The following is a 23,734-nucleotide window of genomic DNA, read 5'->3' on the forward strand; positions in this document are numbered from 1 at the left end:
TCTCATCGTAACATTATCTATATATGGAGTAAAGGAAGAGCTAATGACGCAGATACTCGTTGGCGCATTTCCTGATTCAATGTTGGTAATCATCCCTCTTAATCTCTTCGGGGTCTGAGGCAAGGGGACGGGTTCTCCTTTTTGCTGTTCAACGTCGCTCTGGAAGGTGTCATGTGAAGCGCGGACTTTAACATCCGGGACACGATTTTCACTCGAATTCTCTCCAATTCCTTGGCTTCAAGGATTACACTGACGGACATCTGCGGCGGTGTGCGATGCGTACTCTCAACTGACACGCGAGGCTAATATGATTTTATTGAGGATCAATGCGACAAAACAAATTTCCAGCTCGTCAGGGGCTCTGACCGATGGAGACAGAAATGAAAGAGATAATCTCTGGTGCTGGACTCATGCCCAACCAAGAAGGATCTCGTCAGCGAGCCGTTCGGCACGAGGCGTAGAGGAGCACATCGAAATCGCTGGCCTATTGGAAAGGTCGGTTGCAGCCGTGAATGGAGGATTGCTGCCCTAGATCGAGATTCCTGGAAACGAATTGGCGACCTGACCATTTATAGCAGAACCAGAAAGAAGAAGAAGATCATCCCTCTTACGACGATTTAAGTAGTTTCGGAGTTCAACGCAATATTTTCAAAAAATAGTCAAAAATTGACACAATATTAAGAGGTACGTATGAAATGATTCGTCTATTGCCCGACCACTAGCTTCTTACACTCGTTTGTGGACACTGCTCATCATTTGTTGGCTTGGTAGCTGAGGCTTATCAGTTGTATGTACATTGTCATTAATTCTAAGTTACATTAATAGGTGGAGTTTGGTGATGCATACATGAAACAAACAAACTAATAGAGAAAGGTAAAACATTTGCTAGCAGTGGAAATGTGTCGGTAAAATTAAGCTTCGTTGGGATACTTCAGACCAAGAAAAGAAAAACAGTTTGAAACCTTATGCACACACATGGATGGTAAAATGGGTAACTTGTTGTACAAACACTAGATAGATAAAAACGAAAAATTAACTATTACATCTATTACACTTCTAACCCACCCCTCTCCCTTGCACGTGTCCCATCAATACCGTTCTGCATTGGTTCTCTACACTCGGAAAACCCCATACCCGCAGTAGAGATGGACATCAGCCATTGTTCGTTTGTTGCACCCAGCGCCATATCACGATTCACTTTAAGAAACTTTCTCGGTAGGAAATGTCTGGAATCTTGTAGCGGGCGTTTCGTGGAGTCGTTCCCATGGAAACCGGGATTTTTTTTGCTATAACCTTACTCGATATCGAGCGGGTTGTTGTGTGCGATACCATTGTTGGCACAGATGTTCTTCGAGATTTGGGACATAACGCCATAGTTTTTCACAAATGAATCGGTGTTAATTTTGCGAATGTTCACACGCACACGATCGCTAGCCTGCAAGCGAGAAAGAAGGAAGCAATATAAGCATTAGCATCGTTGTACTTTTTGAGCAATCATTTACAACTTTTAACATTGATAAATATTTTATCAAAATTACTGACTCCAAATATTTTGTATACAATAACCCTACGTCCTAACAGCACTATACAAATAATTCGGGACAGTCCATGTGTAAAAATGTCTAGGGACTATAGTTTAAAACTTCTTTGTACTATAAGTGTTAACCCTGAACAAAGACGTTGAAAATATTGAGACACATTCTGACCATCCGCTACATGTTTTACATAGGATATATTAAAGACACTCAAAAATGTTATGACCGAAAATGCAATGCTTCAGAAATTGCTGACAAAACCTACAGCTTTAATGTTGGATTCAGAACTCAGATCATCAGTCTAAAAGAATGTAAAATATCCAGGACAAGATGGACATTATAAATGTGCAAGACGACAACTTTCATTCTCACGTCACCACCCAGCATGAGTGGCACCTGACAACGGAAAAAAACGTATCTAGCGATCGCAAGCGATCTAAGACTCGCAACCGCCTGTTACAGTGATAAATGCTATATTTTGAAAAATCCTCTCTTCGAGGACATTATCCAATCATGCTATATACAAGACTAACAAGAGCGCTTACCTCATGACACCAGGCCTTCGTCATCAGCACCTCATGTTCGGCCGAGGGCAGATCCTTTCGTACCGATCGGGACGCTCGCGAAAGAACCACCGCCATTGCGTACGTATCAATCGCCGCATCTGCCAACCGGTTCAACAGGAACTGCTCGTCAACGATCTTCTTGCCGTACTTGATCAGCAACGATTCCACCGTCTGTCCAAAGAGATCAATACACTCGGAGCACTGCTTTGCGGACTGCTTCAACGGATCCGCAACGTACGTGCTCAGATCCGTACCACCGTAACCGATGCTACGGATTGCACGCCGCGATCCTTCCTTAAAGATCAATCCCATGTTCGTGGCCGGATTCTTGAACGCACGCTGCAGTTCCTTCAAATGCGATCCAGCGTACTGGATACCGGTAAGGGCCACAAACAGACGGAGAATGTCGTTCGTACCTTCGAAGATGCGGAAGATACGCAGATCACGCATCACACGCTCCAGTCCACAATCCTTCATGAAGCCCATGCCACCAAGTATCTGGATCGCTTCATCACACACATACCAGGCCGATTCGGACGCAAACACCTTCGAGATGGCTGCCTCCAGATGGTAATCCAACGATCCCGTGTCCATGTTGCCGGAGATCATGTACGCCATCGACTGGGTTGCGTAATGGTGCATCGCCATACGGGCCAGCTTTTCCTGCACGCCTCCAAAGGTTTCAATTTTACGCCCGAACTGGACGCGGTTTGTCGCGTGTTCTGCCGCCTTCTGGATGCAGGCACGCATCGTACCGGAGAGCGTCGCCGCCATACCGAACCGTCCATTGTTCAGGATGTTCATCGCAACCTTAAATCCATTGCCTTCGCCACCGAGCACGTTCTCAATCGGTATCTTTACATCCTCAAAGTACACTTCGGCCGTGTTGGAACACTTGATGCCCATCTTGTTTTCGGGCGGACCGCTACTAACACCACCAAATCCACGCTCCACAATGAATGCCGTTACCTTATCCTTCTTCTGGCCGGTTTTAGGATCCTCCAGCTCGGTCTGCGCAAACACCGTCATAATGTCCGCAATTCCACCGTTCGAAATCCAGATTTTAGAACCATTCAGTACGTAGTGTTTGCCGTCGGCGGACTTAACTGCTCGACAGCGAATCGAGCCGGCATCGGAACCGGAACTTGGCTCGGTGAGTGCAAAGGCCGCATAAACTTTGCCCGTTGATACCATTGGCAGATACTTTTCCTTCTGTCGTTCATCTCCGTACAGCAATATACCCTGCAAAATGAAACGAAAACAAAAAATGGCGATCGTGAATCGTGGGAGTGAGTGATTGAAGGACGTTTCAATAACATCGAAAAAAAAAAACTAGGCTAGTGGTAGACGTTCCGGGATTCGCGGATAAGTTCAACTTCCCAAAACATAAGTAAATATTTATGCCGCAACTTTCCTTATCAAGTCAATCGGGCTTATCAACTGTGCACGTGCGCACCTACCTTAAACCCAATGCTCTGATGCGCCCCGATGAAGATGCCCAGACCCAGATCCTGCCCACCGATAATGTCACACATGCGGGAGTACTGTGTGTTGTTGAGGCCAAGTCCACCATATTCCGGCGGTACCATCAGCGAGAACGCACCAAGATCCCACAGGGCTTCGGTTGTTTTTTCATCGATCGCTGCGTTTACGTCGTTCTTAACTGGATCATTAACTTCCTCGAAGAACTTGGTAACTGGATCGACGAACGATGCAATGTATTCCTTCTGCTCAGCGTCTAGAGCTTCCGGGAACGGAAAGACTTGGGCTGGTTCCACGTGTCCACGGAAGATGTTCGTCAGGAAGGACATGTTTGGCCGCTTTTCTGCCTCTGATGGGGTAGCCTGTTGAGCTTCGGCCTGTTTGGCTTGGGGGGCGGCGGAAAGGCATCTAAGTGGGAGAAAGTCAAGGCGGATGGAAAGATTTATTAGCTTGGAAAGTTGGAAAGATGCCAAAAGCAATGTTTAATGTACTTTGCTTTGTTGGGTGACGCATTTACGGCATCAAAGTAACCGGTGTATAGTAATTGTCATTCGCTACATCCCTTTAACTGATTATTGGAGCTTACTGGTGTGGTATCTTATCAGCCGAAAGTCGTACAATGAATGGGCCAATCGATTTAAGAATTTGTAAATAGCGCCGACTGACACACCAGCACGAATAGTCGTTCTCACATGCAATTCGAAAGCAAAGGAGAGGAAATGCTTTTTAGAAAACAAAAACCAGTGCCAACTGCAGTTTTTCACGCCAGGTCCGACACCCCGAGAAGCTACACGTGAACGCAATCGGCATGTCAACATCATCATCATCATCAACATGCCCCTGCTGTTTGGCTTGTTTACGTAAATGACGGCGAGACGAAAGTGCAAAGTCCATCATCAGCAAGCCGTCATGCGAGCTCGTTCGCTCGCTCTCTCTCTCTCTTTCCTACGTGAAGGATGAATCGAGAGATTTTTGGTGCTGATACAAGCAAAAGCTCCTGACCTATATTTGAGTCCAATCAAGCATTCCCGTTCCATTTTTTTTCTTGGTAAAACAGGAAGAACACCCACCACAGTAAGGCTTCAAGGTCACTGGTACTTCACTGCCAATTTAACAGGAGCATTACGGGAGAATCTCGCGTTACTCAACAACACGCAATCTCCTCTTACGGGGAACTATTTTTCTTACCTAAAAATAGTTTTTTCGTTCTGGCTTACCTTCGGATTTCGACGCCCTTAACCTTTTGTGCGTTTCGCACCATCAGCTGTCCAATGCGAATCATTTTTGCTAAATATTACGGCAAGATTGTATATTTCACTATCAAATTAAACACAAGTACACACAATATGCCCGCAGACACGAGATGGGAACAAAGGAGGGATTGCGACTTGCGATGGCGACGAACGAACAGAGAATTCTCTCGATCGGAGCGATGTGGTCGCTTTTTGCTACGACGTGTTTACGTTTCCCGTCCTGTTTGGTACAGTTGACAGTAACGATGCGATTAGGATGGTTATACACTGGCAATCGGCAACAGCAACAATGTGCTGAATGAGCCGAAGATGCCTTTATTGGTGTAAAATGGAGCAAACAAAACTGTTTAATTAATCAAAAATACGTCTATCAGAGCCAGAGTTTCAATTAAACAGCTCAAAATTACTCCTATGATGCCAAATCGCTTTAATTTTTGAGTACAATATTGCTGTTGATTGTCAGTGTATGACCCGCTTGATTGCTTTGTTCAGCAGACGTTAGTTGCGTTACTAGGAGTTACATTTGCACGTGGAAATGTAAACCGCCGCTGCACGCACATGGCCCAGCACGTTGATTTTAATTTCGCACATTGCATTGATTTCCTACATTGCATAACTGAGATACGATAGAAAACGCTTTTAATTTATATTTAATCAGTTTGGGCAATTCGGTTGATCCACTAATACATTTATTGCACGAGATAAACTATGGTAAAAGAACAGAATTTCTTGTACTTCGTTGGTGTTCCTCCTCTGGCAAGGACCATAGCTTTTCGGTTGCGCTGAAACTAGAATTCCGCAACATTATCCGGCTACAACGATTTGATTCACTAATCTGGTAAGAGATTCAATTAAAATTGAGATTAGAAATGATAACAAATATGCTAAATATGAGACAATTTTGTTTGATTGTACTTTATAAAAGTCGATACGAGCAATTGGGTCAGCGTTTTAAGATTTGTGGATAAGTCACGTGCTACATAAGAAACGAAATACACTCAAGCAAAACGGCACGGAATGAACCTGTTGCAAAAATCATTGAAAGCTATGAAGTGAAAATTGAATTTCCAGTTTCGTTGGCTGGATCAGAAGAAGCAGGACCTGTCGGAGATCGAAAACATTCATGGATTAAGATTAAAGGCTGCAGCTAGGGGTCGAGTATCCTGGAGAATTATTATTGACCTGGAGAGAACCCGAAGAGATACCAATCAACTTTCTACAATTACTGATTACACCAAAATATAGATTCAACAATTACACTATTTCGGTATGAGCGGACTGTTCAGGTATTATAAACAAACGACAATTAAGTGCCTCTGGTTCGAAGTTTATTGTGCTCCGCAACAAAACTTCCAAAGCCAACAGCGAAAAACAACTACAACTATTCGTGTACATATCTAGCTATGATCTGACTAATGAATGCTTGCTGAATTTAAACGTGTGTGGGCCCTTTGCACGAAGACGAAGCGTTTGTCTAAAAAACGTCCACTTCCTTAAGCTTTGTCTCTGCCTTTCTTACAGCTAAAAAAAACCGCAACGCGCCGGTCGGGAGAGAACGTGATGGCTCTTACGACAGATTCTTACTGCTCGGTTTACTGCTAGATTTGGATGCTTGTCCTGCTGCTGCTGCTTTGGTGGCTTCCTCGTCACTACTGCTCTCACTGTCACTATCACTACTGCTGGTAGACGATGGGTCTCGTGCCGTCTTTGTATTCTTCGTCGGAATGGTATGCGGGAAAGGTTTACCCTTCGCCACAAGCGCATCCTGAAGCCGTCTCAGAGCTGTCCGGTTCACATTCTCCAAACACGTCACCTTGAGACCCTGCTCAAGCGCAACCAGTGCTTCTTCTGGCCTTTCCTTCGCTACCAGAATGTCAACCATACAGCTATAAATTAAACCTTTACCCTTTTCCGAAACGTTCGATTCGTTCAGATGCTCAATTAACCGTTGACACAGTGCATCATCCTTTGTGTCGCGTGCCTGCTGAATGACCTTCTGGAACATAATGCGCGAACTGCTGTTAAGGTGCCGATTCCAGATAGTGTTGGCCTTTTCCGCTGGTCCATTAATGAAGTAATGTATCCAGAGAGCGTTTACCGGTGCTAACAGACCCCATTTCGCGTAGTTTTCGGCCAACTGTTCGTAACGTTCGTGCAGTTCCGGATGTTGGGCCAGTATGCCGGATGCTCCACCGATTGGGAAATGTTTTGCTGCCACAATAGCTTCCTCCTTACTCTTTACCTTCTGGATGTCTTCTTCCAACTTTCGCAGATACTGATCCGCATTGCCGTTCGATACATTAGCGTGGCATAGTCGATTGTCGAACGAAATGAGTCGCTTCAGATCGTCGGAAAGCAACGCACCGATACGGTCAAACGTCGCCACATCACCGCTGATGGCGAGTTTGTTCAGGAAGTACTTGAACGTGCGCGGAATCGGGAACAATTTCTGTTCCAGCAGTGCCAGCACCATATTGGATGCTTCCGACAGACGTTCCCGATTTACCAACGCTTCAATAATCGCCGATTGTTCGGTGAGGTTTGGTTTAGCTGAGGTTGCTTTCACTGCTTCGTATGCCGACAGGATACTGTCCGGATTGTTGCTTTTGATCGCTTGCTTTAAATCACGCATTGGCCCAGCAACTTGGGGACGTTTCGCGCTAACTTGCTTCGTTGCCGGTTGTTTCGCATCAGAAGTGGTGGTACTTGGTGCCGTTTTACCACCTTTTGTTTTTGCCTTATCTTTACTTTCCTCGACCGGTTCAGGCACTGGGACTGCGAACGGAACTTCATACCCATTGCTCTTCAAAAAGTCTCCCAATTCCATCAGGAAAGCATCTGACGGTGCTACATTTTCCTCCTGCATCCGAGTCCACAATCCGAGCGATTTAACCGCATCCTTCTCCCCAATATAACTCTGCAGCAGCTTATGATAGATCTCACTACGATCGATATGGCTCAGATCCTTTGTCGCTTCCATTAATCCTTCCAGACTTGAAGTTTTTCCCTCCTGCTGATACCGTTCGCAAGCCGTCTGAATACGCTGATAGCGGGTACGCAAGCCAGGCGTTTCGAGAATTTTGCGCGCCTGACGAATACGTCCACAGTCAACGAACGCGAAAACGAGATCGTACAAACTGTTTACCTCACCGTGCACCTCTGTGCTGAGATCGGTCAAGCGCTGCAGATTCGTAGCATCCTCCGCCTGTATCAACCGGCAGGTTAGTTCCGTTTTAAACGGTGTCAACCGATACTTCTGGCAGATGTCCGCAAACGTGCTCATTGCCGACGGTAGATCATCGCGCACGAGATGCACCTTAACGAGCGATCCGAGGAATATGTTTTGCGGTGTAATATAACCTTTTCCGAGCAGCTGCTCAAATAGTTGATTGACCTGCTGCACGTTGCCCTTCTCGGCGAGCGTGTTCAGCAGACGCCAGCAGGCGCTATTGTATACAAAATCAACTTCCCGCTGACCCTCGTCTTTGCCCGATTCCGTAGCGGATGGTGCATTTTCTTCCAGGAAGCGAAGGGCTTCATCGAAACGTTCCGCTTCGAGCAAACATTGCGCCAAACGGGCCACCTTCACGCGGTCAAGCATAAAGTCGGGTTGGCGGGCTTTAACGCTTTTCAGCAGTTCGAAAGCTTCCTCAACTTTCCCGTTTGCGGCGTACATGTCTATCGTTAGTCCGTACACTCCGGGACTTATGACGTAATTTTCGCTCTCCAGTTTTTGCAGCACTTCCTTCGTTTTGGCGACATCGTTCGCACGGATAACGGAACGGATTAGTTGTGATTTAACGCCGTTGGTGTTTTCCTTGCGCGACTCCAGATCGGTAATGAGCCGTTCGAGCTGTGGTACGGATAGGTTGGAAACTGAAGCATTTGTTCGCTGTTGACCCTGCGCTGGTGATGTGCGTTCAAGCTCGATTGGTTCTAAATCGCCGGCAGCTAGCTTAGACAGCAGGGCCGATATTTCAGCCGTCATTTCACTGCCCATGCGGTCCTGGATTTTCTCTGCCATATTGTTACTGATCGAAAGACCCTGAGCAACGAAGCCGGTAAGGATCTTCTGCATCACCTCAACACGGCCAGTTTTGAAGGTGGACACAGCATCAAATATTAAAGTTCCCATTGTTTCGGCCTGCAGTACTTCGGTACTGGTTGCGCTGTCTGTCCCTTCCGATCCTTGTTGTTCGGTTTCCTCCTCCACCGTGCGTGTCCGTTTAAGTCCTTCATGCAGACCACGTGCGAAGCGTACGTAAGCGTCAAAGTCTCGCGAATGTACAAGTGCTTGCACCAGCGGCTTTCGGAACACACCAGGCGAATAGTATGCTCGGTATCGGGCAGCCATGTTGGCAGCTTCTTTAAGATTGTTCTTTTCCAGGGCAATGTACGCACAGCTAGAACTTGCAACAGCCGTCGAGATACCAACACTTCGAAGCAGCTGTATTATGATCTCACTATTATTCACCGGCAGGTTCGGCACGACATATTCGCGGACCGTTTCGCTACTTGGATAAAGGTTGAATTTTTCCGTCATCGTACGCAACACATTCAGCACACCGTCTGTACGTTCCTCTTTGGTTGCGCCCGGATTGTTGGCGCACATCAGCGGCCAGAAGAAATGTTGGCGGATCGGTTGATTCTGCTTCGCTAGCTCTTCCAGTAGGGCGAAACTTAGCTCTACCGAACCACCCTTGAGCGCTGTCTCAAGTGCGATCAGATACGCTCGATCATTCATGCTAGCTTCCTGCAGTTCCCGGCAAACGGTAATTACCTTCTCGACCGGCCGTTTTGCTCGCACAAGCTGTCGCACCAGGAAACTTCCCGTGTTTGCCAGTTCGCCATCGTTCTTTGAAGCACGTGGCATCGTACGGAGCAGTTTCAGGCTGACGTCCTCATGTCCTCGATTGATCAGTCGAAGAATCACATTTACGGCGTCTTGATTATAACCTGCTTGGCGACGGATTTTCTCCAGCAGCTGGTCAACCTTTTCCGGATGTCCATTGACGGCGAGTGCGTAGATAATCTCCAATATGTCCTTATCGAGCAGAAAAATCTCTTTTTGTTCGCAGCTTTCAATCGTACGGCAGATGTAATCTATGTCTCCTTTACGAGCGTATCCACAGAGCAGTGTCGTGTATGTGTCGGCCGAAGGTTGAAGACCAGCTTGTGCCATCACGGCCAATATTCCCGTTGCTGATTCTAGATCTCTGAAAAAAAAAAAAACACGCGGGATGTAAGTGAAACAGGTTAAAAATTCTGGTTTCCATTTGTTATCGATGAGAAGTGGCTTGTGGTTAATGAATCTTTTAGGAAGAGTCATTCATATGAATCTGAATTGAATCACTCGAATCAAGAATCTTTAAAGATTCATTAATCTTTTAGGATTCATGATTTTTTTAAGATTCATTACTTTTTGGAATAGAAATTCAGATTCATGAATCAGCATCAGATTCGCCCTACAATAGATGAGACGAATTACTACTTACTCTGCTTGAGAATGACCCATAATAAGCGCATTGAAGACGTACTCATTCACCGGGAGTTGCTTTTCGCGCATAAACTCCAATATTCTGGTGGCACCCTCAATATCACCCTGCTGGCAGTAGCGTGAGATAAGCCGCTGGTACGTGACCCGATTCGGTTCGATACCCAACGACTGCATGTTGGCAAGAAACTCCGTCGGTGAGAAGGGATGCTCGTTGTCGAGATAGACTCGCAGCAACGCATTGTAGTGCGATACGTCCATGGCGACGTTCAGATTTTGTAGCGTTTTCCATATCTCCTGCACAAGGGCGGTACGCACTTCGGGTAATTCTTCCGGGACGAGATTGCCTGATGGAATTGTGGGAAACAGGAAGCTTTTTAAAAAGGATTCTGTCGAAACAAGTGTTTCGATTCTTACCACAGCATCGAATCACCAACAGAGACTGTGCGCTGGTTGCCGATCGATTGATACGGATCTCTTCCAACACCTCCTCCAGATCCCGCCGTGAGATTCGACCCGAACGACGCACATCTTCGTCCAAGCGTTTCAACGACCTGTCGAGTCCATTCTTGCTTTTGGTGGCCGCAGTTGCAAAACTACTGTAATTGTAAGATGTATTTCATTAATTGTTTCCCACGATTACAGGAACGGCAACCCTCGACATGTTGCGTAATTGTGCCGGTGCGTTCCGGGGCTGGGCATCCGATGTTGCACGTTGGGCGGAAAATCGGCTTCCCATACCTGGTGAAATTCCCACACAAACACTGCGATTGCTGGACGAAGCTGCTTTCCGTTTCCCGTGCCGTGCTAAACACTAAATTTCGTGCGAAACCGGCGAAATAACGCACAAATTTGCTCGATCGCAGTATCGAGGCCATGTTTTCTGACGAAAGCGTGCACGAACAATGGATATTTTTGACAGATCGCGCATGTGAGAAGGGTTGCCTCCCCACTAGCAAAATGCTATTTTAACCCTATAGACCGACGGGTACGGAAAATTTCAAACTGTTAAAATCGATGCGAATCTGAAAAAAATATTAAAACTGTGATTTCAGCCTTTTCTTCGTTGCTCCGTGCGGATGTTTTGTATGAGATCGCCACATTCTCCAAACGTGATTTCAAAGCTAGAAAATTTATCAAACACTCATGAGAACCTGATATATTGATATTAAAATCTCTCGTGACCCAAAAAATGAGAAGCGAAAGGCTCACTAGTAGCGTGTCAGAAACAAAAGGAACAGAAAAAAGGAAAAAGAAGAACTCTTGAAATTCTCTACTAAATAAAAATTAAGGAATTAAAATTGTAAATTCATACAGGTAGGCGTTTACTGACATAAGGGTTAAAAAAGCATTTGGTTGGTTGGGAACGCATTGACCAAACGTCAAACTGCTCGTTGTCACAACAATGTGCCGGCATGCGTAGAGAGAAGAAAAAAAAAACGCGCATCAACAAAAAGCACGTGAAATTGTTCCGGATTTTCGAAGGTGTCTCCCAAAACTCCTCCCCCGTCGTTCAGTATGGCCACAAAACCACTGCTTTATCTGGAAGAATATAAACTAAAGCAGGATGCAAACGATTACGGTTTGGCGGACGAACTGTGGGACTTTGAGCGGTTTAAGCAACAGTTGCAGATCGTCGTGGTACGGTACGAGGAAGATGAGCTGGAATTCGACATGATCGGTGTGAACTGTGCTGTGGCGAACGTGTTCCGTCGCTTGATGCTTAGCGAGGTGCCAAGTATGGCCATCGAAAAGGTGCACATTTACAACAACACTTCGATCATCCAGGACGAAGTGTTGGCCCATCGGTTGGGGTTGATTCCGCTGCGGGCCGATCCTCGCATGTTCGAGTACAAAGCAAACGAAACGGATCCTCCGACGGCACAGGATACCCTGGAGTTTGAGCTGAAGGTGAAATGTACCCGCAAAACGAAGGAACCGAACGAGATGACGAATAACGACAATATGTACAAGAATCACAGCATCTATTCGGGCCAGATCAAATGGATACCGATCGGTAATCAAGCGACCGTTTACACGGAGGCAGCTGTTGGGCCGATCGATGACGATATTCTCATTAGCAAGATGCGTCCCGGACATGAGTTCGACATTAAACTGTTTGCGGTGAAAGGTGTTGGCAAGGATCATGCCAAGTTTTCGCCCGTTGCAACGGTTTCCTACCGGTTGTTGCCGGATATTAAGCTGAACCGGCCGGTAGTAGGGAATGATGCACGGTTGCTGCAGAAATGCTTCTCGCCCGGAGTGATCGAGATCGCCAAGGATGATCAGGCGTACGTGAAAGATGCGAGGTATGATAGTTGCAGCAGGAACGTGTATCGATATCCGCAGATTTCGGATGCCGTTACGATAGCGCGTGTACGAAATCATTTCATCTTTACGGTGGAATCGTTGGGTGCGCTTAAGCCGGATATAATTTTCGTGGAAGCGGTGAAGGTGCTGAAGAAAAAGTGTAGAATGTTTTTGGATGAAATAAAGGGCAATTAAAGCTGTACGTTAAGCCGATAATGAGAGAGTATTTTCACTGCTTTCGGTGAAAGAAATAATTTGGTTCTAGCGAATTGTAGGATTGTTTACGTGGAACATTCTTTTGAGAAATTATTAACCCCTGGCAGGCAGGGGTTAATAATTGCGTATAAAAAATTACTGAGATTTTTTATACGCAATCCCTCATTCATGCAATATTCTGATGAAATTTGATATAACTTTTTTTTTCTTTCTATGACATTAAATATGCCATCTCATTTCGATGTAATTTCCAAGCTATGGATCTTCTAATTCGACATGTTTTTTTTTCGAACAAAAACATAAAAAAATAATATTTAAGCCACAGATATGATCTGATTTTTTTCCGAATTTTACTACAAGTGAAAAAGTTAAAGGTGGTTTAGTGGAATAAAAACCGTTACAGAAGACCACGTGCTTCATACCAAGAAAAAAAAATGAAATTAAACGACACATTACTGTCAAATACACATTCTTTAATATATTTAAAGGTGTATATGAAAAAAAACACTATTGAAAAACAAATTTAATTTAATAAAAAAATTACACATAAAGATAGCTGTAATTTGCTCATTGAAAACAAATTTGAAACCAATGCTATGCCTAGAAATGTAGAAAAAAGCAATTAATCTACCCTGAATAATTCGGAACAAAGGACAAATGAACACAACTGCTGTATGTCACAATAAAATTACTTTATGTTCCACCGATCGTCATTCACAAGTCGCAAAAGCTATTGTTTCCACTGTAAACCGTAGCTTACAATTTATTTCTTTTGCTCCCTAGCGGTGGTTTTTGCAAATTGAACGCATCACCCCCTGTACCGGACATTGTACCGAATCCAAACCCTAACCGATTGCCGAACGCATCACTACCGGTTCCTGCGCTAGTTCCCGTGTTTAAGCCAAAAAAGTTCGTCTGTCCAAAGGTGCCACCACCTTTGCTTTGATCTGCCCCGGTTAGTCCTCCACCGCCTGTCCCAGACCACAGCGATGTACCGGCACCGGTTTGCCGTAGCGAAACTCCAAAGCTCACGTTACCCATCACGGTCGAGAAGGGTGTCGGTCCGGAAGAGATGTTGAGCGCAAATTTGTCCGCAACGTTCGTGCCTTCCTTCGCTCCTTCGCTGCTCTCGAACACATCCGTATTGTCGCGCAAGAGATATCGTCTCAGATTAAGGTACTGTTCCTTCTGTGTTTCCACCTTCTGGTGCAGTTCGTGCAGACGTCCGGCAAGCGCCACAAAGCTTTCGTAGATCTGCTGCAGACAAAGCTTCAAATCGTGGGGTGTAAAATATTGTGGCGTTGTAAGCGAGTTCATGTGCTTTTCGGTTAGTTCGACCTGCTGTTTTAGATTGATCAGATCGGACTCGTACTTGGCGATCAGCTCGATAAAGTACTGCAAGGGCAGTGTGTTTTCGAACTGCAGTCCAGCGGGCGTTTCCTGTGTGCGCTGAGCCATGTCCGCCTGGCGCGTAATGCCGGACGTTTCGTGCCGTAGCATTTTAATCGCGTTCTGATTGTTGGTTAAACTGTTCGACATTTCCGCCAGAATGCTGGTCAGGTTTTTAATTTCGTTCGAAACGTTCGACATCTTCCGGGCGGAGGAACGGGCAATATCTGAACCGATCGTTTTCTGCTTCTTAATGTGTTCCTTCAGATGTTCTACGGTGCTGATGATTTCCTGCGGGACTTGCGATTCCTTCGCTTTCGTGTTGTCGCTTTTACCTTCGACCGATTTGGGTTGGTTGGCGTTGATGTCTACCCCTCCCAAGCCGACGGTTGTTGTGGTGGATGTGGTAGGGGCTGCCGCAACCGTGGCCGTGGATTTTGCAGCACCAAAAAGACCTCCACCGGTGACATTTCCTAGGCCGAGCGTGTTGGTGCCACCGGTTGTAGCGGTAGCCGCTGTTCCGAAGTTAAGCGTTGGCACCGCAAAGGTGGATGTCGTTGTTGCCGTTGCGGTAGTACCGGCTGACACGCTAAGACCACCGAAAGGGCTGGCGGAACTGGTGGAAGTTGTTCCCAATCCAAACCCGGTTCCCAGTGGTGCCGCTGATGTTGTTGTGGTTGACTTGCCAAAGCTAAATCCAGGCAAAGCGGTAGCAGTAGTCGTGCTAGCGGCCCCAGGAGCAGCAGCAGCAGCAGCAGTTCCGAAAGAAAATCCCGTCGCTTGTGCGGGCGCCACCGCAGGGTTGACTGGCGCTATGGAAGCGATGCTCGTTGTTGCTGCTGGCGTACCGAATGAAAACGCTGGTGCCGACGTTGTTGGCGTTCCGAAACTGAAACCGGACATCGTTACAGCTTTTCGTTCGGAGTGGTTGGGACGTGAACACTGCCACAAACACGGTAAATTTAGTTTTCTTTTACCACAAAACGAATTTATTTTCCTCGCTAGAAAACGAGGGAAAGCAAGCAACGAGAACGAGCGTTGCGAAATGTCAATCAGCGAGCGTCAAACAGTGTGCCCAGTGGTTGTGAATTCTCCGAACGTTAAAATCTGGTGTTTTTCTTTAAACAATTGTAAAAAAAACTATATTTTAATGAGCATGAATATTTTATTTTGATCAGTTATATTTGATGTGATCAGTAAAATTGATGTAAATAGAATTTACAAAATATATTTATGAAATATAATCAAATTTTATTAGCAATTCTAAGCATTCTTACCATCCTCAAAAGGCACCGTGGTGCATCATTGCTCCGAAATGTCAAAATAAGCACGTAACAACATTGCCGGCTCGAAGAAACGAAGTGCAAAATAATTACACAAATTGTTCAAATGTGTGTAAATATTTAGTGCCGTGCAAAAGGCTGGTAAAATTCACATAAAAACTCGCCCGACATATTAAACTAACTACAGATTGGTGTTTGCAGCATTTGTAGGGTACAACAACATGTCGAACATGCTGCTAAGATTATCCAGCCGAAGTTTACGGGAGCTGTGTGGGAGTGCCGGATTGCTCGGGCCCGGAACACGGTCGGTCAAACATGGTTCCATAGTAAGCCGGTTTCAACACACAACACGCCAGTCCGATCCGATGAAGGGTAAAGGTCCGATCACGTGGAAAAGTTTCGCATTTATTGCCACCGCCGGCATTGGTGTGCTCGGGTTCATGTGGTACGTGAAGGACGAGAAAGAGCAGGCCCTGCTGAGGGAACGCAAACGGCAGCTAGGCAAAGCAGCCATCGGTGGCAAATGGGATTTAACCGATTCCGATGGCAATCCTCGCAAATCGTCCGATTTTCTTGGCAAATGGTTGCTGATCTACTTCGGCTTCACGCACTGCCCGGATATCTGTCCGGATGAGCTGGAGAAAATGGCTGCCGTGGTCGATAATCTGGAGAAGGAAAAGGATGCGGAACCGGTGCAACCGATCTTCATCACGGTAGATCCGCAGCGTGACACCAAAGAGATCGTGGGCAAGTACGTGAAGGAATTTTCGCCAAAGTTGCTCGGTCTTACGGGAACGGTGGAACAGGTGGCGCAGGTATGTCGAGCATTCCGGGTGTATTTTAGTGCGGGACCGAAGGATGAGGATGAGGATTATATCGTGGATCATACGATTATCATGTACTTGATTGATCCGAACGGTGAGTTTGTCGATTATTATGGACAGAATCGGGATAAGGAATCGATAAAGAACTCCATACTGATCAATATGGCAAAGTTCAAGCAGATGCACAAATCGTCATGGTGGTAGATTAGCTGAAGCTTTAGGTCAGGGAGGTTGTGTGTGGAAGTGTACGATAACAAAAAAGTATAGTAGCGCTGTGGCGATCAATCGTATTTGTTAAGTTGATTAAAAAATCGGCAGCATTTCGTCGTAATACTTAAACAAACATGCGTATGGCTAAGTTTAATTCGTTAAAGCCCTTTCAAATATCAAAAGGGCAAAATAATTGAAAGAAAGAATCAATCCTTTGCTTTGTAGAGTAATTAACAAACAAAAATCCATTCTTATTTTCTATACAAAATTTTAAAACTAATTCCTGGTCGATAACAAACCCGCATATGTCAGCATAGTCCGGGTCAACCTATGCGAAGTCATGAGCTCATTTGGAATCAAGATTGAATTTAAAGAAGATGATGATGATGAAATTTACCAATATCACATGCCAGGCGAGGCTAGATGGAAAACCCTCAGGACCATCTGGAAAGTCTTCTGAGGCAGGAGATGAACAAGGAGAAGATTAAAATAATAGTGGCACCACGAGCGGCCGGAATAAACGGATCAAAGTCAAAGAGTAAAAAGTCTGCACCGATAATAAAATAGATGTTGAGTGTAAGGATGCTCTCTGCCAATCGATCATACATCAGCCTGAGTAAACTTTTCCACTGAAAACACCTGTCGATACGGCTGCAGCTGGGACTGGATGGAACCTTTCTAGTCCCAGTACTCTCATACGCCGCTGAGACATGGACATGGTTGGGCATTTCGGTGTTAAATTGGCACGGTAGGATTGGGGTTAAAATCCCATCCGGACCTGCCATTGTAGTGAGGACTGGACTATCCAACTACGTGGTATCAGAAAGGTTAGTGAGTTTAGTTTAGATGACCGTGACTTAGACGATCATTAAGCCAAGAAGACATGGACTTGATCCAAGACTGACCTAACCCTCTAAGCCGCGTTCAAGAGTATGATCTGATGAAAGGAAGATGGTTAAATGATAATTTCACCAGGCTCATGGTGGGCTGGACATATCTTTAGAATAGTAACGACCTTTTAGAAGTCTTTTATTTTCGTCCACATGGACGGATAAGATGCCTTTGTAGGACCAGGTCGTGACATACTTCTTATTTATTCGAACTACTTGGCTATCCAGGCTTAAATTACTATAATTACTTAAAAACTATGAAATAATCCAAATTACTAACTAATATCTTAAACCATTTTTTTTTTTTATTCATAGGGGACGGCCTGGCCGTATTGCTAATATCTTAAACCATACCTAAACTTAAATTCTAAAACCTGATCCTCCGAGGCTCTAGTAGGCTCGAAGGATGTAAGGAGAAAGAAATTAATGAGGGAAATAAAGAAGAGGTTGAAGAAGAGAGTCGAGGTAGGAAAGCCGCTTCTTTCATACTAGCCGGAAGCCGTTCATACTAGCCGGAAGATGAACTTAAAACGTAACAAGTAAAGAAGGAGTTGAAGTGGCACAAGCAGACAAGAGTACGTCAACGAGGTAGTTAAAGGGAATTGCGGGTTCTAAGATTACGCAAAGGGGCATTAAAAGGAACTATGGATAAGAGATCAGAAGCGTCCGTTGTCCCTAAAACAAGGCTAGCAACAAATATTTATTGCGTCCTAGTATGCCTAGGATGTTTAGTGTCTTTGAACCCAATAATTAAGAACGACCTGCATAGGACGGAAGAGGAGTTTTCTCTCAATTCATCTCAATTCTGCTAAAGCGTTGAATTTTCTGATTTCTAGAATTCCAAGAAGATTACACAGGATTCCACATCGCACATGCATGTTCATGGAGAAGGCAAAAGACTTAATACACAAGACTTAAATTCTACGAATGAACTTCCAGGGTTTTCATTGCAGATCTGCATGAGATTTCAATATGGACATTGAAAGACAAATTTCTGGCCATGGTCACTTCAAGGCGTTGATGCGTCCACTAGATAAGCTGGTGTAATGGATTTGCAGACGACGGCGCTAGATCATGAGTGCTGGTTGGTTGTAGCGCCTTCTAATTAACTAGGCAGATAAAATTATTCCCAATTATATTTATGGTACAACTTTAACATGCAGAGTTGTTCCTCGATAAAGTAAAAGCCAAAAAAACTTATTTAAAATAGCGAAAGCGAAGCAGAGTCAAACAGTTTTCGCCTTCCTCGCGAGACACTGGGTGTAATGCCAAGACATCAAAGTGCGTAGTTTACTATTTATGCCAAGAGCCCCAACGCACACACACACTGTCGGGCCCGTTAAGTTTTAACCAGCATAAAACATAATCTCCTTTTTCAAAAGTTTAATTAAGACGCAAAGAGCAAAGTTAGGGAAGGTTTACATCTTTGTTTGTGTTTTAGTTTTTCCGTGCTTGCCATGCCAAGACCACGTCCCACGGTTTTGTCGTGCAGTAGTGTGGCGAACGTGGAATGCAACCGAAAGGATTACGTGTCCGGATGGTTTGCTAGGATGTTTTGCGGTACCGTCCGGGACGTGTTAAAACTTAAGTCGCTAGGTATAAAGTTACCAGGGCAAAAGAAGCACGGGACGACGGGCGATGATGATCGCTGGCGGAATAATGAAAACAATAATGGTCTTTGATCGTTGGGATGTAAAGTGCGAGCATGCACTTTGTCCCGGAGCTGGTCGCCATTTTCCCCCATTTCCCCGTCCGGGTGCCATTAGCTGCGACACATACTGTCGTCGCTGCATTTGCAATGACAAATTTTAGCTCAAAGTGTTAAACGTCGTAAGAAGATTTTACACCGTACTCCGGTCATGGGTTTCGACTAGCACAACGGCCACTAACAATAACGTTACTGTGTGTGTGTGTGTGCGGAAAAGTTTACACTTTTTTGTTGACTCTATCATTTTTTCCTCTATCTTCATTCGATGCACTATTTACGTATTTGCAGCGAACAAACTTCAAGCACTAGTGTACAATGCTTAAGTGCATGGTAAGCGAGACCGAGAGACACAGGAAAAACGAGGGAATCAAGAAAAGCATGGAGGGAAAACTGGAAAGCTTCTAGCTGCATGGGGAAGGTAACAACACGGACATGGGAAGATTAAATTAAAACTTTTCTCACCCTTGTTGACTGTTGTATTTTGGCGATTTTTACACCCCTCGCCTATTGCCATTACCACATGCGAGGATTTTCGTTGCGCTGAACTATTGCGCTGAACATGTCCCGAGCGCTTCTTGTATCGCCAGTTTAAGTTAATGCAAACCCTTTTCGCTTGGCATGTTTTGAAGTTGGTAGTAGTTTTCGAGGTTTTTTGCTGTTGTAGCTATTCTCTGTTTCTTGTGATGCTATGTTTTAGTTTTAAAATTGCTTGCATAAAATTACCACAAAATAGTGAAAGTTACCCACAGGGACAATAAGAGGGAAACAACTGTTGCATAAAGCTAGCATGCTGTTCACTGTTACCATACTTTTGTGTGCCCTTTTTATATTAAGTTTTTTGTTTTAGTAACGAAATATAAATCGGCATCAAAGTTTGAAAGTATAAGATCCGACTCTTAGACATTTAACTGACTTTCCTTCAAGGCCTTCTTTTAAAAGAGGGAGATGATTTAATTACATTGTTAATTCAATGTTATTTTGAGCTACATGACATTTTACATTAAAAAGATGGTTGCTTTAGAAGTAAAAAGTGAATCATAAATACTAAAGTATTGCCCGACCCGAAGGTAGTTTTGAAAGCGGCAGCGGTCTTCACAAGGCAGGACTGCGGTTCAAATCCCATCTGGGCTGTTCCCACGTGTTGAGGACTGAGACTATTCAATTACGTTGGTAAGTCAGCCAATCGATGGCGTGTCCTAGTACATCGCTAAGCCAAGAGGGTCGTTCAACAGTTGAAAAAGTTACAATTCCGCTGGGTCAAGATTTTCTTCTGGGATCTATCAAAAACTTTCTACTGATTTTACAACGAATCTGTCAAACGCCTTCTTTTGAGCAGAATTTTAAAGGGTTCAATTGAGAGTTATTGCTTGTTTGCTAGTATGAAAAGGTCAGGATCTTCTTCTTGGACTGTTCAAGGTTGACAAAGGTCTCCAATCCGATTACAGAAAACTTGGGCTAGGGCTGGAGTCGTCCATCCACGGCTGCATCCGATCTTCGACAGATTTGACTCCACCTGATCCAGCTAGCGAGCTCACTGTGACTCTCTTATTGAACTCTAGGTGGGGCATGAGTCTGGCATGCTCTTCACGAATCCGTTCGATTTTTACTACCGTCAGGATATCAGCACCGCCAAACAGCTCAGCTAGCTAACGTTGTTCATTCTCCTTCGCCTCACGCCCTGCTCGCACGCACAACATGGCGAATGCATTGGCACCCTTTGTCCGCATAGTTCAGGATACATACCCATAGTGGACTACCGGACATCCAGGATCTTTTTGTTTAAAAATAATTTGTGAAAAATTGTTGCTCGTTTTTTGTTGTTCTTCTTGGCTTAACGACCTTTAAAGTCACGCTGACCATCGAATGGCCTACTAGACTCGCCGACACCACGTAGTTGGATAGTCAGTCCTCACTAGGGCGGGATAGGGGATTTTAACCACGGTTCTGTCGTGTGAAGACCGGCATCACTGTCGCCTGTACCACCGGGACGCCTCGGAATTTCGCTATTATTTTAAATGAATAATAAAGCAGATAGGACAATTGAAATATTCCCATCACTCCAGTGGATCAAAGCCTGTTGAGGATAAAGAACCAAAAAAATATAACAAGAGTAAGACACTACAATCTCTCCTCTGCAACCTGCCCTGCTGCAAAAGTCTTGGATACAGCTGTCTCTGGTAGACAAATCAACGCCATCAAGAAGCCTTCGAAAGGCTGGATCTAATTTGCAGCACAATAGTAAGATTATCGTGCCACTCCATTGAAGTAGCTTCAATGTCCGTCTGAGAAGAGACGAATGAAGTCCAATCTTGAAGCATGAATGAAGTAACCAGTCAACCATTCAGTCTAAATATCTTCCTTTAGAATTTTGAAATCAGACATTTTGGTTACATTAGAGAGCCTTAAAGTAATGATATGATCACGAGCTTGATCAAGAGGCTTTCCGTTCTACGAGTGGGATAAAGTGAGCTTGATGTTTTGGGAAGAAAATTTCTTAGTTGTGATGTATTGTTGTTCGACCCAACGATCCAACACAGTGCGTTGCTTTACTGCCAATAATCTATAATTATAACTTAATGGAACCTTTACCAAAAAACTTAACAAAAGTGAAAAGTTTTTTTTCATTGAAGGTTTAAATTTAAAACAAACCTCAAAAATAATAAAACTATCGGAAGCTAACGGCAAAGACAACAGCTAAACGCACTTTGAAAGTAAAGACCAAACCAGACCAACGAAACAAAAAAAAAAACAACTTTTCCAATTCACGATTGTAAGCTGACCAACCAAGAAGAACCGAAAAAACGCGAGGTTCCAAGGCAACCGTAGTCGAATTTATCAACGCTGTCCGTTCGGCCGTTCGTTCATCCGGAAGACCGGTATTGAACGCTGGGCGATAGCCTATAAACGAAGCCACGAGGCACGATTTGGAATGTTCGTATTTTACTTTTGCATTACAGTTTTCCGAGTTTTTGACCGGTTTCGGATGCCGAATCCGTATGGCGAGCAGCCGGTTGGTTTTGGAAACGAACACCGAACCGGACCGGGAGGAAAAAGTTGTTTTTAGAATTGCAAAAGTTGATTGCTCTGCTATGATGATGGTGCGGGTGAATTGCCACTTTCCCGCACGGACCAGCGTGTAAGAAAGCGCCGGTTCAGGGAAGTTCCAGGAAGGGGATGTGTACATTTTTTATCTATTTATTGGCGGGGAAAAAATGCATTACTCAGTGAAAATAGAAGGTAGCGCAGAAACAAACCAAACCGAACACGGTTCGGACGAATGAGATCGGAATGTCTGGAGAGGCGTGATTGTTGATAGTGGTGTACAACATCGCTTCCCAGGCATGGTCCTATCGGTTGGCGGGCCAAGTGGTTTTTTGGTCTTTGCTGCTGAGTGACGTTTTATTTGGCCAATACAGAGAGAGAGAGAGAGAGAGAGAGAGAGAGAGAGAGAGAGAGAGACGAGAAAATAAGGAAAAAAAATGGCTACAAATCGAATGGCGATGCTTGAGCTTGTTGAAAGTTATCGTAAATTGAATTTATTTCAGCTCGCCCCAGTATGATATCGTACATTTCCGTTGTGCCCAAAACCGAATTGATTTTGCCGAAATTTCTTGCACTTGTCCCCGGTATCCCGGTTCGTTTGCAGTTTTGTGTCGCACGGGTTTTTTTTTTTTGGCGGAGGCGCACAATGTCAAAGATCGCTTTTTTTTTTTAGCGGAGGAGGTACAAGCTTGTAAGTGTCCTTGGTCATGGTCATGGATGAGGGTTATTGGTTTACTGCGCCCCAACACTGCTGCTGCTGCTGTACGGTTTCGCTACCGTTTTCATATTTCGAAGACATTTCGGGCTTTATTTGACAACGGTTGAAGTTGATATTAATTTTTGCTGTCATGATGAGATTAGGAACTTTTATTATTGTTCGATTGGTGTTTTGAGATTTTTGTCCTGGTTTAACGGAGGGTTGCGCTGGTGCGAATGTAACGGTGAGGGTGATTGAAGAAGAAGGATGTTGCATTTAAATGTAAAATGTGTTTTTGTGTGCGTGCTTAAGCTATTCCTAGAAGGACCTCGAACCTAATATTGATGACTTAGGTAATGAGTTGCACAAAAAGGGCTTTCGATTCCTCTTTGGAATTTTCGATTTTGTCCTGTAACGATTCGGGCACTTAGACGAGAAAAAATGCTTTTGTTGTTGATAAGGAAAACTTAAATTACTTGAATTCATCTGTCGTTTGAGTGATTGATGATGATTGCAATAAGAGTAATATGGAGTTTTACTTTAAACTTTAGCCAAGAATAACGAAGGATCTAACTAATAGATGATAATGATTTGATAAACAGCAATTGAGGCCAATATTATTGAACAACTCTTTTCTTGACACTGGGGTCTTTGATATGTTGAGATGCTAGGACTGCAATTAAATCAATATGATATGTGTGGACAGCTGAACACAGTTTTCGTCTAGAATTACGCGTCACGAGAGCGATGGGCGATGTGCGATGGTCCACAAGGAAAACGAGGAGGAGGATTCATTTTTCAAAAACATACATATTAATGATTTTATGTCTCGTGT

General features: G+C 44.5%; 6 protein-coding genes across 8 annotated transcripts in view; 3 read left to right on the forward strand and 3 right to left on the reverse strand.

Annotated features, from left to right (window-relative positions):
• Positions 1 to 16,563, forward strand: part of LOC126565236 (protein SCO1 homolog, mitochondrial) — a 379,954-nt gene extending 363,391 nt beyond the window's left edge. Inside the window, exons 2-3 of one of the 2 annotated variants that reach the window (XM_050222395.1) lie at positions 15,608 to 15,669; positions 15,730 to 16,563. In XM_050222395.1, the coding sequence (XP_050078352.1) occupies positions 15,750 to 16,556 (807 nt within the window). In that variant the 5' untranslated portion in view covers positions 15,608 to 15,669; positions 15,730 to 15,749 and the 3' untranslated portion in view covers positions 16,557 to 16,563. Of the gene's footprint in view, positions 1 to 15,552; positions 15,670 to 15,729 lie in introns of those variants that run through there. The other variant, XM_050222394.1, reaches the window with a different exon arrangement.
• Positions 1 to 23,734, forward strand: part of LOC126565134 (elongation of very long chain fatty acids protein AAEL008004-like) — a 588,598-nt gene that overhangs the window by 217,260 nt on the left and 347,604 nt on the right. The gene's annotated exons all lie outside the window — the stretch shown is intronic.
• LOC126564318 (very long-chain specific acyl-CoA dehydrogenase, mitochondrial-like) lies at positions 1,295 to 4,865 on the reverse strand. Its single transcript, XM_050221320.1, has 4 exons — positions 4,801 to 4,865; positions 3,562 to 3,991; positions 2,081 to 3,343; positions 1,295 to 1,435 (listed from the first exon to the last, which is right to left on the reverse strand). Exons 1-4 carry the CDS (start codon positions 4,863 to 4,865, stop codon positions 1,295 to 1,297), a joined length of 1,899 nt encoding a protein of 632 aa, XP_050077277.1.
• Positions 6,397 to 11,252, reverse strand: LOC126563838 (leucine-rich PPR motif-containing protein, mitochondrial). Its single transcript, XM_050220610.1, has 4 exons — positions 11,072 to 11,252; positions 10,748 to 10,929; positions 10,332 to 10,677; positions 6,397 to 10,052 (listed from the first exon to the last, which is right to left on the reverse strand). The coding sequence occupies exons 1-4, from the start codon at positions 11,206 to 11,208 to the stop codon at positions 6,404 to 6,406; spliced, it is 4,314 nt and encodes a 1,437-aa protein (XP_050076567.1). The 5' UTR covers positions 11,209 to 11,252; the 3' UTR covers positions 6,397 to 6,403.
• Positions 11,849 to 12,835, forward strand: LOC126565028 (DNA-directed RNA polymerases I and III subunit RPAC1). Its single transcript, XM_050222168.1, has one exon. It carries the CDS (start codon positions 11,849 to 11,851, stop codon positions 12,833 to 12,835), a length of 987 nt encoding a protein of 328 aa, XP_050078125.1.
• LOC126564531 (nuclear pore complex protein Nup58) lies at positions 13,608 to 15,169 on the reverse strand. Its single transcript, XM_050221608.1, has one exon. It carries the CDS (start codon positions 15,146 to 15,148, stop codon positions 13,613 to 13,615), a length of 1,536 nt encoding a protein of 511 aa, XP_050077565.1. The 5' UTR covers positions 15,149 to 15,169; the 3' UTR covers positions 13,608 to 13,612.

Source organism: Anopheles maculipalpis, chromosome 3RL, assembly GCF_943734695.1.
Source record: "Anopheles maculipalpis chromosome 3RL, idAnoMacuDA_375_x, whole genome shotgun sequence".
Lineage (NCBI taxonomy): Eukaryota > Metazoa > Arthropoda > Insecta > Diptera > Culicidae > Anopheles > Anopheles maculipalpis.

Excerpts from the sequence above, each read along its gene's own strand:
- LOC126564318 (XM_050221320.1), bottom strand. The coding sequence starts at position 4,865 with ATGATTCGCATTGGACAGCTGATGGTGCGAAACGCACAAAAGGTTAAG. Across the intron at positions 3,992-4,800 it reads AAGGGCGTCGAAATCCGAAG|ATGCCTTTCCGCCGCCCCCC; the intron begins GTAAGCCAGAAC and ends TCTCCCACTTAG. Across the intron at positions 3,344-3,561 it reads ATCAGAGCATTGGGTTTAAG|GGTATATTGCTGTACGGAGA; the intron begins GTAGGTGCGCAC and ends TTCATTTTGCAG.
- LOC126563838 (XM_050220610.1), bottom strand. The coding sequence starts at position 11,208 with ATGGCCTCGATACTGCGATCGAGCAAATTTGTGCGTTATTTCGCCGGT. Across the intron at positions 10,678-10,747 it reads GTTGGTGATTCGATGCTGTG|GCAATCTCGTCCCGGAAGAA; the intron begins GTAAGAATCGAA and ends CAATTCCATCAG. Across the intron at positions 10,053-10,331 it reads ATGGGTCATTCTCAAGCAGA|AGATCTAGAATCAGCAACGG; the intron begins GTAAGTAGTAAT and ends TTTTTTTTTCAG.
- LOC126565028 (XM_050222168.1), top strand. The coding sequence starts at position 11,849 with ATGGCCACAAAACCACTGCTTTATCTGGAAGAATATAAACTAAAGCAG.
- LOC126564531 (XM_050221608.1), bottom strand. The coding sequence starts at position 15,148 with ATGTCCGGTTTCAGTTTCGGAACGCCAACAACGTCGGCACCAGCGTTT.